General features: G+C 42.1%; 3 protein-coding genes across 3 annotated transcripts; all 3 read left to right on the forward strand.

Moving 5' to 3' along the window:
• Window positions 890-1,513, forward strand: LOC108636626 (interferon omega-1-like). Its single transcript, XM_018052814.1, has one exon. It carries the CDS (start codon window positions 926-928, stop codon window positions 1,511-1,513), a length of 588 nt encoding a protein of 195 aa, XP_017908303.1. The 5' UTR covers window positions 890-925.
• Window positions 8,467-9,036, forward strand: LOC108636627 (interferon alpha-H-like). Its single transcript, XM_018052815.1, has one exon. The coding sequence runs from the start codon at window positions 8,467-8,469 to the stop codon at window positions 9,034-9,036; it is 570 nt and encodes a 189-aa protein (XP_017908304.1).
• Window positions 13,355-13,942, forward strand: LOC108636628 (interferon omega-1-like). Its single transcript, XM_018052816.1, has one exon. It carries the CDS (start codon window positions 13,355-13,357, stop codon window positions 13,940-13,942), a length of 588 nt encoding a protein of 195 aa, XP_017908305.1.

Consider the following 16,296-nt stretch of genomic DNA (forward strand, 5'->3'; position numbering starts at 1 on the left):
CCTCAGGATGTGGTGAGCCTGTCCTCATGGAGGGAGTCCAGCAGGTGAGGAAGGGACTCGGTCACTCCAGAGGACAGGGGGTGGCTCCATGTGATCTCTCCCTGTGAGTGAGGTGCTGCTGGGAAAACACAATCATCCCAGATGTAGAGTCTCCTCACCCATGTTCCCCGAGAAGAACCAGGATTCTGGTGGGGGTATTGGCCCAGTCTGTGGAGGAAAATAGGTATCCAGGATGAAAATGGGGGAAAGAAAGAGCGATGTCTGTAATAGTCCTGACTTCCTGGTTCCCTAAAACACAACTGCAGGATCTGTAGGAACATGTTCTAGATGGAGGAGAAACGTGAGAAGAGCTCATGGACTTGTAACAATCACACTCTTTTCTAAATCAAACTAAAGATAACCATCTTCTGTTTCAAAGACCATAATTGCCAGAGTAATCTGGTAAATCACTTATAAATACAGAAACCATAGGGCTGAGGGAGCCTGGTTTCCTATGTAAAGTAAGAGGGAAAAGTGGAGCCTAAGATCAGGGCTACAGATGTGTTCATGGACAAGAGGAGAGCAACATTTATGCATGAGACAAAAGGCAATAATGTGTGTAATTACACACATACGTCTCTCCTGAGTTAAGAAAAAGACCTTTCTCATTTGATTGATAAATATCCATTTGGATGGGCACATAGGAAGTTATTGGGAAATACACAAAATTAATAGTTTAGATTGATGACATTTTCTTTGATCATACTGTGAATACATACATGAAAATCAAAAAAAGGAAGTAAAAGAGTAGAGAAATGATTAGAAAATGAAAATTACCATGTTCCCTATTTAAAGGCCTTGCTTAGAGAGCATGGCATCAGAGAACCTACCTCAAGGTTCCCCCAGACGCCGTCTCAGCCAGCCCAGCAGCAGCCGCATCTTCCCCATGGCCTTCGTGCTCTCTCTACTCATGGCCCTGGTGCTGGTCAGCTACGGCCCGGGAGGATCCCTGGGCTGTCACCTGTCTCAGAACCATGTGCTGGTTGGCAGTCAGAACCTCAGGCTCCTGGGCCAAATGAGGAGAATCTCCCCTCGCTTCTGTCTGCAGGACAGAAAAGAATTCGCTTTCCCCCAGGAGATGGTGGAGGGCGGCCAGCTCCAGGAGGCCCAGGCCATCTCTGTGCTCCACGAGATGCTCCAGCAGAGCTTCAACCTCTTCCACACAGAGCGCGCCTCTGCTGCCTGGGACACCACCCTCCTGGAGCAGCTCCGCACTGGACTCCATCAGCAGCTGGATGACCTGGACGCCTGCCTGGGGCAGGTGATGGGAGAGGAAGACTCTGCCCTGGGAAGGATGGGCCCCACCCTGGCCGTGAAGAGGTACTTCCAGGGCATCCATGTCTACCTGAAAGAGAAGGGATACAGCGACTGCGCCTGGGAAACCGTCAGAGTGGAAATCATGAGATCATTGTCTTCATCAGCCAGCTTACACGAAAGGTTAAGAATGATGGATGGAGACCTGAACTCACCTTGAGATGACTCTCACTGACTAAGATGCCACATCACCCTTGTATGCTCACCTGTAGTCATTTCAGAAGAGTCTGATTTCTGCTTTAGTCACAAAATTTATTAAATTAATTCAGCCAGTTCTTTGTCGGTAGTAGGAAGTAAATGTATTCAGCTTAAGGGGATTCAGTCCTAAGCAATGACTACACTGATGTTATTTATTATTTGTTTGCTTATTTATTTAGTTATATTTATTCTTTTATCTCCTCATATTTATTTTCTCATATAAAAGATTTTTACACTGTATTAAAATTTAGAAAATACATTTACATTTCTAGTTCATTCAATTTGTAATTTCTTTTACTTATTAAATTCTTATGAAGGTGAATTTCTTGAGATTTTACTGTTTTTATTTAGTTCTTAAGTCAAGTCCAACTCTTTTGTACCCCATAGACTGCAGCTTGCCCGGCTTCCCTTGTCCGTGGGATTTCCCAGGCAAGAATACTCATGTGGGTGTCCATTCCCTTCTCCAGGGCATCTTCCCAACCCATGGATCCAACACTCATCTCCTGCATGGACAGGTGCATTCTTCACCCACTGAGCCACGAGGGAAGCCCATTTTCTACAGAGGCTCATGGAAATATTTGTAATCCAATCTCCTGCAGGGGCTATAACTCTCAGGGGTCTTATCTATCACATACCTCAAATTTATGGTGAGGACTAATTCAGCAATCTCTATGAATCTATATGGTCCCTTAAATATGATTATTTTATTATTATTAGAATTATTAATTTTGTCAATCACATCAGACTCTCAGAAATAATTACCAGTTGATAGTTTTATCTTGCTAATTATATAAACTAATCAGGATTATTCGTAAATTTGTAAACTGCTCAATTTATCTAGAAATTTGGAGATAGACAATAAACGAACGAAAATATAAAGTACTGTAACAGTGAGGCAGAGATGACAAAGGCACACTGTATGTCAGTAAAGTAGGAAAATAAGCGATGGTTGCATACTTGCGGTTTGCACAGGTGTTTATGGTGTTGGATAGGGAGGTGGGGCTTGGAATCTGACATACTAGGTTTTGAGACTTGGATTTGCCATTTTCTTATTACACTATTGCACTCAAAGAAAGTTTTACTAGGTGGCTCTTGTAAATGAGAATATTTATAACTCAGTTTCAACTATGTTGGAAGGATTAAGTGTCCCTTTTAAGGGCTAAAGAATTTGTAGTTCCTGACAGCATCATTTTTTTATAAAGACTGAAAGTCTGTGGAATCTGTCTGGTAGGTGCTTGGTAATCATGTTCACAGAAGCATTCTAACACTTAGTAATCAAATCAGGACTAATGCGCCACAAAAAGTGACGGCAACATCAAGGAATGTGTTTTTTATCCTCAAATAAATATCAAGAATGAAATATATTCTAATGAATCATTGCCATAAACACAACACGTCGGCACCTTATTATTACCATGTTACAGACTTAATGTGTGTGTGTAATGTAATGTGTAATGTGTAATGTAATTTTCCCAAAATTCATGTAATGAAATGTACCCCCACATATGATCATAACAGAAGGTGGGATACTACTGAGATCATTAGGTTTAGATGAGGTTCAGGTCAGTTGTGTCCAACTCTTTGTGACCCTATGGACTATAGCATGCCAGGCTTCCCTATCCTTCACCAACTCCTGGAGCTTACTCAAACTCATGTCCATTGAGTCGGTGATGCCATGCAACCATCTCATCCTCTGTCGTCCCCTCCTACTCCACCTTCAATCTTTCCCAGCATCAGGGTCTTTTCAAATGAGTCAGTTCTTCACATCAGGTGGCCAAAGCATTGGAGTTTCAGCTTCAGCATCAGTCCTTCTAATGAATATTCAGGACTAATTTCCTTTAGGATGGATTGGCTTGATCTCCTTGCAGTCCAAGGGACTCTCAAGAGTCTTCTCCCACAACACAGTTCAAAAGCATCAATTCTTCCATGCTCAGCTTTCTTTATCGTCCAACTTTCACATCCATACATGACAACTGGAAAAACCATAGCCTTGACTAGATGGACCTTTGTTGACAAAGCAATGTCTCTGCTTTTTAATATGCTATGTAGGTTGGTGATAGGTTTTCTTCTAAGGAGTAAGCGTCTTTTAATTTCATGGCTGCAATCACCATCTGCAGTGATTTTGGAGCCCCCAAAAATAAAGCCTCTCACTCTTTCCATTGTTTCCCTATCTATTTGCCATGAAGTAATGGGACTGGATGCCATGGTCTTAGTTTTCTGAATGTTGAGCTTTAAGCCAACCAGAAGGGTGTCAGAGGTTATTGCATATCTGAGGTTATTGATATTTCCTCCAACAATCTTGGTTCTAACTTGTGCTTCATCCAGTCCAGTATTTCTCATGATGTACTGAGCGACTTCACTTTCACTTTTCACCTTCATGCATTGGAGAAGGAAATGGCAACCCACTCCAGTGTTCTTGCCTGGAGACTCCCAGGGACGGGGGAGCCTGGTGGGCTGCCGTCTATGGGGTCACACAGAGTTGGACATGACTGAAGTGACTTAGCAGCAGCAGCAGCACTCTGCATATAAGTTAAACAAGCAGGGTCACAATATACAGCCTTGACATACTCCTTTTCCTATTTGGGACCAGTCTGTAGTTCCATGTCCAGTTCTAACTGTTGCTTCTTGACCTGCATACAGTTTCTCAGGAGGCAGATCAGGGGTCTGCTATTCCCATCTCTTGAAGAATTTTCCACAATTTGTTGTGATCTACACAGTCAAAGGTTTTAGCGTACTCAACAAAGCAGATGTTTTTCTGGAACTCTCTTGCTTTTTCGATGATCCAGTGAATGTTGTCCATTTGATTTCTGGTTCCTCTGCCTTTTCTAAAACCAGCTTGAACAACAGGGAGTTCGTGGTTCATGTACTGTTGAAGCCTGGCTTGGAGAATTTCGAGCATTACTTTACTAGCATGTGAGATGAGTGCAATTGTGCAGTAGTTTGAACATTCTTTGGCATTGCCTTTCTTTGGGATTGGGATGAAAACTGACCTTTTCTAGTCCTGTGGCCACTGCTGAGTTTTCCCAATTTGCTAGCATATTGAGTGTAGCACTTTCACAGCATCATTTTTTAGGATTTGAATTTCATCATCTCCACTAGCTTTGTTCGTAGTGATCTTTCCTAAGGCCCACTTGACTTCACATTCCAGGATGTCTGGCTCTAGGTGAGTGATCACACCATTGTGGTTATCTGGGTCATGAAGATCTTTTCTGTATGGTTCTTCTGTGTATTCCTGCCACCTCTTCATATCTTCTGCTTCTGTTAGGTCCATACCATTTCTGCTCTTAATTGTGCCCATCTTTGCACAAACTGTTCCCTTGATATCTCTAATTTTCTTGAAGAGATCTCTAGTCTTTCCCATGCTATTGCTTTCCTCTATTTCTTTGCATTGATCACTGAGGCAGGCTTTCTGATCTCTCCTTGCTATTCTTTGGAACTCTGCATTCAGATGAGTATATCTTTCCTTGTCTCCTTTGCCTTTTGCTTCTCTTCTTTTCATAGCTATTTGTAAGGTCTCCTCAGACAACCATTTTGTCTTTTTGCATTTCTTTTTCTTGGGGATGTTGTTGATCCCTGCCTCCTGTACAATGTCACGAACCTCCATTCATCATTCTTCAGGCAGTCTGTCTATCAGATCTAATCTCTTGAATCTATTTCTCACTTTTACTGTATAATCATAAGGGGTTTGATTTAGGCCATACCAGAATGATCTAGTGTTTTTCCTTACTTTCTTCAATTTCAGTCTGAATTTGGCATTAAGGAGTTCATTATCTGAGCTACAGTCAGCTCCCAGTCTTGTTTTTGCTGTCTGTATAGAGCTTCTCCATCTTTGGCTGCGAAGAATGTAATCAATCTGATTTCGCTATTGACCATTTGGTGATGTCCATGTGTAGAGTCTTCTGTGTTTTTGGAAGAGTGTGTTTGCTATGAGCAGTGAGTTCTCTTGGCAAAACTCGATTAGCCTTTGCCCTGCTTCCTTCTGGACTCCAAGGCCAAATTTGCCTATTATTCCAGGTGTTTCTTGACTTCCTACTTTTGCATTCCAGTCCCATATAATGAAAAGGACATCTTTGGGGGGTGTTAGTTCTAGAAGGTCTTGTAGGTCTTCATTAGAACCATTCAACTTCAGCTTCTTCAGCAATACTGGTTAGGGCACAGACTTGGATTACCGTGATATTGATTGGTTTTCCCTGAAATGAACAGAGGTCATTCGTCATTTGGGGGATTGCATCCAAGTACTGCATCTCAGACTCTTTTGTTGGCTATGATGGCTATTCCATTTCTTCTAAGGGATTCTTGCTCACAATAGCAGATATAATGGTCATCTGAGTCAAATTCACCCATTCCAGTCATTTTTAGTTCACTGATTCCTAAAATGTCGATCTTCCCTCTTGCCATCTCTTGTTTGACCACTTCCAATTTGCTCATCCTCTTCCAACAGATGAGGTTATGAGTCATAGAGGGGGAATGAAATTAACCAATTTGCTTAACTTCACGTATCGGTAAAAGTCAGTAAATTTCAGCATCTTGACAATTAAAATATTTTCCCTTAATTCCTGAGTTTTCCTGCCCACTTGTTCAAGAAGAAATCTTTTGGTTCCATGGTATAAATTACTTTTCTTTTCTTATTATCCGTGATAGGCCAAGAAGATTTTTTAAAATTTAGTCTGCGCAGGGATAAATATTCTTAGGACAGGAAATCACAGCTTCCCAGTCCTTAGCCCTGGTGCTGGCCACCCTCTGACTCAGCCCCAGGGCATCCTGGACACCTTCCAGAGGTCCCATCACCACTGCCAGATTCCCCTGTCTCTGAGCTGTCACTGGATCACACCAGAAAGGATCCGAATCTGTAAAATCGACTCTAACTCGCTGACTCTCCACATGAAACCCCTCAGTAAGTGGAATCCTTCCTGGAAAATAAAGCACAAAACTCTAGGGAAGGCTCGGAAAATGCAAGGTTCCATGCTTCCAACCAGAGAACACTGTTGCTGGCACGGCTATGAGAAGGTTTCCTGTAAAAAAGAAAGGTTTTTCCCCTGACAGTAAGTCAGTATCGAGAGGCTCACTGAGGATGCTATGCCCTGGTTGTCTGCAGAGCCCAGAACTGCAAACTCTCCCAAGTGGGCATTTCCCAAAGGAACCCAAGAAAAAGACCTTCTCCCTTCTGCAGCTGCCTGGAGAAGCTTACCATCAGGGTTCAATGGAAGGAAATCTTACTGTTATTTTTGAGCCACTAAATCCAGTCTGACTCTTTGCAACCCTCCTGGAGTTTGCTCAAATTCATAACCACTGAGTTGGTGATGCCAACCAACCGTCTCATCCTCTGTTGCCCCCTTCTCCTCCTGCCCTCAATCTTCCCCAGCATCGGGTCTTTTCCAATGAGTTGGCTCTGTACATCAGATGGCCAAAGTATAGGGCTTCCCTGATAGCTCAAATGGTAAAGAATGTACCTGCAGTGCGGGAGACCCGAGTTTGATCCCTGGGTCGGGAAGACCCCTGGAGAAGGGAATGGCAACCTACTCCAGCATTCTTGCCTGGAGAATTCTATGGACAGAAGAGCAACTGGCTGGCTAGAGTCCATGTGGTCGCAAAGGTCAGACACGACTGAGCAACTAACATTTATTGGAGTTTCAGCTTCAGTGTCAGTCCTTCCAAAAATATTCAGGTTTCATTTCGTGACTGGTTTCATCTCCTTGCTGACCAAAGGACTCTTAAGAGTCTTCTAAGGCAACACAATTTGAAAGTGAAATTCTACTGCGCTCAGCTTTCTTTGTGGTCCAACTCTCACAAGATCATTGGAAATACCATAGCTTTGACTATACAGACCTTTTTCCTCAAAGTGATGCCTATGCTTTTTAAAATGCTGTCTAGTTCTGTCATAGCTTTTCTTCCAAGGAGCAAGTGTCTTTTAATTTTGTAGCTGAAGTCACTGCCCACAGTGATTTTGGAGACAAAGAAAAGAAAATTTGTCAATTTCTACTTTTCCCCCATCTATTTGCCACAGATGTCATAAGCTTAGGTTTTTAAATGTTGAGTGTTATGCCAGTCTATCAGTCTCCTCTTTCACCGCATCAAGAGGCTCTTTAGTTCCTCTTCACGTTCTTCCATTGGCGAGATATCATGGTATTTTATTACTTATCCCTATCAAAGTTGTTAAGAATATGCATAAAAGCATGACAAGAGCTAAAGAGAAAGAAATGTTGATAAAACAGAGATGAATATTGAGTAGCCAGGGAATTAAAAATTGGTTTTGATATGAAGGAAAGTTAAAAGTACCTCAAGATAAATAATAAGAAAATAATATAAGATTTTCAGTGATTTTGAGTTTTGAAAGACTTTTAAGTCTATCTATAGTGTGGTATTATCATAAATCATGTGAATATGTAATTTGGTACATTAGTAAGTAAATTTGGTACATTATAAGTAAATATCCTCCATTAAAAGTCATTCTTCAAACTCATTCATAAAGTTAAATAAAATTCAACAGCTTTGCATTTATTGTACACCTTTCATTTTATGGCATTGTTAACCCTAGGGTGAACACAACAAGGAGTTTTGCATTTTTTTTCCTATGTATAAAGATATGCATGGAGTGCAAAGATGGATCCACAGCATAACTGTGTTGTTAAAATTTCATGGTGGGGTAATTAGGAAAAAAATATCTCAGAAGACTCTGTCAATAGGGAAGGGGAGGCAATAATGAAAAAAAGTTTGAGAAATGCTGTCCTAACCCATCTGAAGAGTGCAAATTGAAAAGCAAAAACAAAAGTAGAAAATAAGAGGGAACTTTCAGAAAATGGAAACTATGGGCTCCTATTTAAGACACAGGCTTGAAGGAAGGTCTTCAGGGAACCTAGAAAGCAGGTTCACAGAGTCACCCACCTCCCCAGGCCAGCAGCATCTGCAAGGTCCCCGATGGCCCCAGCCTGGTCTTTACTCCTGGCCCTGCTGCTGCTCAGCTGCAACGCCATCTGTTCTTGGGGCTGCCACCTGCCTCACACCCACAGCCTGGCCAACAAGAGGGTGCTGACGCTCCTGGGACAACTGAGGAGGGTCCCCCCTTCCTCCTGCCTGCAGGACAGAAATGACTTCGCATTACCCCAGGAGGCGCTGGGTGGCAGCCAGTTGCGGAAGGCTCAAGCCATCTCTGTGCTCCACGAGGTGACCCAGCACACCTTCCAGCTCTTCAGCACAGAGGGCTCGGCCGCCGCGTGGGACCAGAGCCTCCTGGACAAGCTCCGCGCTGCACTGGATCAGCAGCTCACTGACCTGCAAGCATGTCTCAGGCAGGAGGAGGGGCTGCGAGGGGCTCCCCTGCCCAAGGAGGACTCCAGCCTGGCTGTGAGGAAATACTTCCACAGAGTCACTCTCTATCTGCAAGAGAAGGGACACAGCCCTTGTGCCTGGGAGGTTGTCAGAGAAGAAGTCATGAGAGCCTTCTCTTCCTCAACAAACTTGCAGGAGAGATTCAGGAGCAAGGACTGACACACCTAGTTCAACATGAAAATGATTCTCATGGACCAACAGACCACACTTCCTCCTGCACTGCCATGTGGAAGTCTCATTTCTGCTGTCATCATGGCCTGAATTGATTCAGTTTGTCAAAGGTTTTCAGGAATATTAAAGGATAACATGCTCTGCTCTACAGGAACTACTCCCTCACAGATACTCAAGCTGATCTATCTGCTTATTTATCTACATGGACATTTATCTACTTAATATTTATTTATCTATTTATATTTACTTAAATTATTTTGTTCATATAATATTATATATGTATACTTAAGGGAAAATACATATTTTGTATTTAGTTAGCTTATAATTACTCTTATTCATTAAATTTTTACTATTAAAAAACATCCTTTGCTTTTTTCTTTAAAAAAGAAACACCAAGCTGAATTGCACAACTTGATTAAGGAATTTATTTTACAAGTCCTTGACCCATTTTTTTATATGCAGGTTAGAATGAAGAATACACTTCCTTTAGCCAGGTTGCGTGTTGCCCTCAAGACCTAGATATAAACATAACTAATTCAATCATTTTTGTAACTTTGATTTTTTTTAAAGGAAATTATATCAAATCAATAATCAGTTAATTCATATTAAAATGTCAATTATTTTAAAAATAGTACTAATTAGTAGCAGAAATGAATATCAGTTAGGTTGAGTTCTACAATAAAAGGGAGAAAACTGGAATACTGCCAGTAGAATATGGACCAAGCTGTGGAGGATATAGAAAGTTAACTACTGTAGGTAATTAGTAAACGAATCAGTGGAAATGTCCATTGGATATTGGAGATGGCAATTTACAAGCAATTCCATTAAATATAAAGCATGAAACAGAAAAACTGATCAAATGGGAAAAGAGTATAAAATGAGAAAAGGACTTAAAATTGAGTCCTATGACCTCAACCTTAAAAGGGAGGGAACACCACAAAGGATTCTTGTCAACTGAAAAAATACTGGCAACATGACTGCCGGGAGTTCAGTTTTTTGGGTGGACTTACTGAGGATTCTAGCCAAGAGGACAGAGTCTACTCAGCTCTGAGGAGCTGCTTCAAGGTTTTAGAGGGGTCAGTATATAAATGTGATTGTGGTAAAGGGGTTACACGCCATCACTTGGTAGAAGGTGGCTGAGAGTCAGCAGGAACAGGTATCTCCATGAATGACTGTAGTGCTCTTCTACCTATGAGAAGATGCAAAAACGGTTCCTAACTTTTTCTCAGGAAAATTATCTAACTCTCTGCTGGTCTGTTGTGTTAGTTTCCCAGAGCACAGAGTGCCTCTTTCCTGATCTCCACCCTGAACTTCTATCAGAGCCTGCTGGAGGCCAGGGAACACAATGGGTATAGAACAAGATGCCAAGTGATCTTTTAGCTGTCATCTTAAAGGAGAAAAGTCAGGGTTCATGTGGCTAGAAATTGATGCTCTTCCTTTGTTCTTAAACTCACAAGAAAAGTCAAGAATTTAAAATACAAAGATCCCAGGGGTCAGCTCTTATAGGGTTAATAAAGTGATTTTACTATATCTCATTGAAGATTTCACTCATAAAATCTTAGATTTACCGCCTCATGGCTTGTGGGATGTCATTTTTCATACCAGGGACTGAATCCAGGTCACAGTGTGAAAGGGCCAGATCCTCATCTGTAGGAAAGTCCCTCATTTATTTTTTTTTTCAAATAGCAGAAAAATCTATTCCCCTCTAACTACTCAATAGCAATTTTGTCTGTTTTGATTAGACCTTAAAGAGATTTCTTTAGACGTAAGACCACCTCCCTTACTGCCCCACAAAGCCATTTAGCATTTGCAGGGGATTTAAGGGATTTTGTCATCTCATTCTCCTCCTTCAACTTATTTTGTTGGTTTCCCAGTATCATGTTCATGTGAACCCTTCACTCTTTTTAATGGGCTTGTTCAGACAAATCATTGTAAAGCTCCTTTGTATTTGGTACATTGAGAATAGTTCAGTGCTCCAGATTGATATCTCTCTCCACTTGTATAAATGGTGTGATCCAGATAGGGTTAATGAGAGAACTGAGTTAATATTTTAAAGAGCTTAAAATGGCGAGTCCATCATTAGGAAACAAACTTCAGTTATTACTTTTTAATATTATGATTACTATTACCCAAATTAACATAATGATCTTTGGAATTATCTGATTCCCTTTTATTTAATTCTAGCTTTCACAGAGCATCTTCTCATTGTTGAGTGGATCTATCACCAGGACAGATGCTCAGCAAGGCTGGTCCCCACGATTCTGCCAGAGAGGGTTAGTGTTCACCAGCTGAGGCTCTGCTTCTCAGTTCCTTGTGAGCTGATGGCTGTGACTTCTTCCTTCTCTCCTGAAACTGATCTTACATGGATTAAATGAAAGAAAAATGAGGCCACTGATCTTGCAAAGCAAAGGGCAGTCAACTGACCCAGAACGTTTCCTTCATTGAGTTTCTGGCAGACCCAGCTCTGTCCCAGCCTTTCTGTTGTTCATACTGGCCTCATCCTTCCCCTCTGCCTCAGCACGTCCCCAGCTGTGCTGCACTGAAGTTTGCTAACTCAGAATACGTCACAGTGTCAGGGGAAAGCCACTTCCCTTTTTTCATATTCATGACATTCAGATTGACATTGGTTTTCTTTTGGTCTACATTTGTTTTCTCATCTCGAATTTTACTTTCTAGGAAAGTTGCAAAGAAAAACAAAAAGAAAATCTAAAATCTTGAAAATGATAGAGTACAGCCCCTCTGGCTTTCTTTACTACCTTTTATTGATCTCACCTCATCATGAATTAGGACTAGAGCAGGAGTAGTGAGACTCATCTTGTCCAGTATGTCAATATAAATTAAAACAACTTCAACTGAAGAATCACCCACAAGCAAAGGAAGAAGGCTATTTCCCTCGACTGAGTAGCGTGAGTCTCACTGCCCTGCATTCTCAGAGGAAGACAGAGACACAGGAACAAGGAAGCCCAGTGGAATCAACTGACTGAAGGAGCAGCTGAAGCTCACTGGGTTCTGTGACATAAACTTCTGATGAGAGACAGCAACACCACTGAATCTCATTCCTCCAACTCAGAAACTCTGAACATCACACGTGTTCAAAAAATTAAGAGAGTAGAATGATAAAATCTATCCTTGGTAAAATTAAAATTATCTCTCTATTAAAGGTAAAATAATGGCAGTTGGATAATTCCTCTGTCTACTTGCACAAATGCACCCTACTCTCAGCATGTGGGCAATACTGACACTTAGGACACTTGGGGATATGGGCCAGGAGAAGAGGGGTCACCACTGGGAACGCGGGTCCTTCACACAAACATTCCAGAGGAGAAGGTGGGGGTTTAGGAAGACCATCTATTTTCCCAACAAGTAAACAAGCCCTCCACAGAAAGGAGATTTTTCGCATCCTCAGGCTGTGGTGAGCCTGTCTGCAGGGAGGGAGTCCAGCAGGTGAGCACGGGGACTCTGTCACCCAGAGGACAGGGGGTGGCGCCATGTGATCTCTCCCTGAGAGTGAGGTGCTGCTGGGGAAACACAATCATCCTGGAATTAGTCTCCTCACCCATGTTCCCTGACAAGAACCAGGATTCTTCTAGGGGTATTGGCCCAGCCAGTGAAGGACAATAGGTCTCCAGTATGAAAATGGTGGAAAGAAAGCGTCATGTCTGCAATAGTCCTGACTCCATGGTTCCCTGAAGCACAACCGCATGGACCTGCAGGAACGTGTACCAGAAGGAAGAGAAACATGGGGGGAGCTCATGGACTCATAATATTCAGAATCTTCTCTAAATCAAACACTAAAGACAAACATCATTTATTTCAAAGAGCTTAATTACCAGAGGGAACTGGTAAATACTTTATAAATACAGAAATACAGAGCTGAGGGAGCCTGGTTTCCTATGTAAAGTAAGAGGGAAAAGTGGAGCCTAAGATCAGGGCTGCAGATGTGTTCATGGACAAGAGGAGAACAGCATGAGAGACAAAAAGCAATAATGTGTGTAATTACACACATACGTCTCTCCTGAGTTAAGAAAAAGACTTTTCTCATTTGATTGATAAATATCCATTTGGATGGGCACATAGGAGGTTATTGGGAAATACATAAAATTAATACTTTAGATTGATGACATTTTATTTGATCAAATTGTGAATACATAAATGAAAATCAAAAAAGGAAGTAAAAGTGTAGAGAAATGCCTAGAAAATGAAAACTACCATGTTCCCTATTTAATGGCCTTGCTTAGAAAGCATGGCATCAGAGAACCTACCTCAAGGTTCACCCAGCCAGCCCAGCAGCAGCCGCATCTTCCCCATGGCCTTCATGCTCTCTCTACTCATGGCCCTGGCGCTGGTCAGCTACAGCCTGGGAGGATCCCTGGGCTATGACCTGTCTCAGAACCACATGCTGATTGGCAGGAAGAACCTCAGACTCCTGGGCCAAATGAGGAGAATCTCCCCTCGCTTCTGTCTGCAGGACAGAAAAGACTTCGCTTTCCCCCAGGAGATGGTGGAGGGCGCCCAGCTCCAGGAGGCCCAGGCCATCTCTGTGCTCCACGAGATGCTCCAGCAGAGCTTCAACCTCTTTCACACAGAGCGCTCCTCTGCTGCCTGGGACACCACCCTCCTGGAGCAGCTCCGCAATGGAATCCATCAGCAGCTGGATGACCTGGAGGCCTGCCTGGGGCAGGTGATGGGAGAGGAAGACTCTGCCCTGGGAAGGACAGGCCCCACCCTGGCTGTGAAGAGGTACTTCCAGGGCATCCATGTCTACCTGCAAGAGAAGCAATACAGTGACTGCGCCTGGGAAACCGTCAGAGTGGAGATGATGAAAGCCCTCTCATCATCAACCAGCTTGCAAGAAAGGTTAAGAAAGATGGGTGGAGATCTGAACTCACCTTGAAATGACTCTCACTCACTAAGATGTCACATCAGCCTTGCACACTCACCTGTGGTCATTTCAGAAGTTTCTGATTTCTGCTTTAGCCACAAAATTTACTAAATTACTTAAGCATATATTTTGTAGTATTAAGCAAGGATGTTAAAAACTTAGCTCTAGGGCCATCAGTCCTTAAGTGATTATTTCCCTGATTTATTTATTATTTATTTATACTTGTCATATTTATATTTTTATATAAGGATATTTGCCTTCACATTGTATTAAGATTTAGGAAATATGTTCAGCTTCCATTTCATTAAATATGATTCTTTATTTATTAAATTCTTATCAAACTCTTTTAGTTTTCTTTTTGTGTGTGTGAGATCAAATTTATTTTGCTCTCTTTTAGTGGATGGCATTTCCAAACATATTTTTACTGAATGATTGAATAAACCCAAAAATGAACTAATCCAGCAATGAGTATTTAAGTAGAAAATCCTGTGTTTTGATGAAAGAAATCTCCACAGGCGAAGATCTCCACTGCCTCACTGGAAACATATTTGTGCAGTGGTCTTTGTGTAGAAATCCAGACACTGAGTCTGTTTATTCTTAACACCTAAATTCAATCTTCAGTATTCTAAACAAAAGTGAGTAACTGATGGTAACACTTATCTACTCATTCATTCATTCAGTTCATGTCACATGTATTAATTGAGTATCAAAGTGGCAGATGGTGGAATTGCCTTTAAGAAATACTGGTAAATAAATTTAACTCAGTATCTTCTATGTTGAAACATTCAGTCTCATAGAGAACGATACATAAAAATAATGTATTTTTTAAAAATTTTCAATTATATTAAAAAGTACAAAAAGAAGTAATGGAAACTGGGTTCTCACATCAGAAGATACTTGTAGGTAATTTTTCCAGGTAATTTTCAGGGGAAAAAAAGGGATACCTTTGCTATGGTACCTGCTGCTGCTGCTAAGTCGCTTCAGTCATGTCCTACTCTGTATGACCCCAGAGACGGCAGCCCACCGGGCTCCGTCGTCCCTGGGATTCTCCAGGCAAGAACACTGGAGTGGGTTGCCATTTCCATCTCCAAAGCATGAAAGTGAAAAGTGAAAATGACGTCATCCAGTCGTGTCAGACCCTCAGCGACACCGTGGACTGCAGCACTCCAGGCTCCTCCGTCCATGAGATTTTCCAGGCACGAGGACTGGAGGGGGTGCCATCGCCTTCTCCAACCATCACGCTAAGCACATTCAAAATTAACACGTTTTTATTTTCTTAAATAAACCATCAATTTATTTTCACTAGTCTTTTAGAACCTCTTGTCTGTTTATCAGTTCAGTTCAGTCCAGTCGCTCAGTTGTGTCCAACTCTATGTGACCCCATGAATCGCAGCACACCAGGCCTCCCTGTCCATCACCAACTCCCGGAGTTCACTCAGATTCACGTCCATCGAGTCCATGATGCCATCCAGCCATCTCATCCTCTGTCGTCCTCTTCTCCTCCTGCCCCCAATCCCTCCCAGCATCAGAGGCTTTTCCAATGAGTCACCCCTTCTCATGAGGTGGCCAAAGTACTGGAGTTTCAGCTTTGGCATCATTCCTTCCAAAGAAATCCCAGGGCTGATCTCCTTCAGAATGGACTGGTTGGATCTCCTTGCAGTCCAAGGGACTCTCAAGAGTCTTCTACAACACCACAGGTCAAAAGTATCAATTCTTTGGTGCTCAGCCTTCTTCACAGTCCAACTCTCACATCCATACATGACCACAGGAAAAACGATAGCCTTGACTAGACGGACCTTAGTCGGCAAAGTAATGTGTCTGCTTTTGAATATGCTATCTAGGTTGGTCATAACTTTCCTTCCAAGGAATAAGTGTCTTTTAATTTCATGGCTGCAGTCACCATATGCAGTGATTTTGGAGCCCCCAAAAATAAAGTCTGACACTGTTTCCACTGTTTCCCCATCTATTTGCCATGAAGTGATGGGACCAGATGCCATGATCTTCGTTTTATGAATGCCCAGTTTTAAGCCAACTTTTTCACTCTCCTCTTTCACTTTCATCAAGAGGCTTTTTAGTTCCTCTTCACTTTCTGCCATAAGGGTGGTATCATCTGCATATCTGAGGTTATTGATATTTCTCCTGGCAATCTTGATTCCAGCTTGTGTTTCTTCCAGTCCAGCGTTTCTCATGATGTACTCTGCATAGAAGTTATATAAGCAGGGTGACAATATACAACCTTGGTATACTTCTTTTCCTATTTGGAACCAGTTGGTTGTTCCATGTCCAGTTCTAACTGTTGCTCTCTGACCTGCATACAGATACTGGAACATAAATTCATGTGCATATCTATTCCCATCATGTCTCCT

The sequence above is a fragment of the Capra hircus genome, chromosome 8 (genome assembly GCF_001704415.2).
Source record: "Capra hircus breed San Clemente chromosome 8, ASM170441v1, whole genome shotgun sequence".
Classification (NCBI taxonomy): Eukaryota; Metazoa; Chordata; class Mammalia; order Artiodactyla; family Bovidae; genus Capra; species Capra hircus.

Bases quoted from the DNA above. Each gene is read 5' to 3' on its own strand.
- LOC108636627 (XM_018052815.1), top strand. From the start codon at position 8,467: ATGGCCCCAGCCTGGTCTTTACTCCTGGCCCTGCTGCTGCTCAGCTGC.
- LOC108636628 (XM_018052816.1), top strand. From the start codon at position 13,355: ATGGCCTTCATGCTCTCTCTACTCATGGCCCTGGCGCTGGTCAGCTAC.
- LOC108636626 (XM_018052814.1), top strand. From the start codon at position 926: ATGGCCTTCGTGCTCTCTCTACTCATGGCCCTGGTGCTGGTCAGCTAC.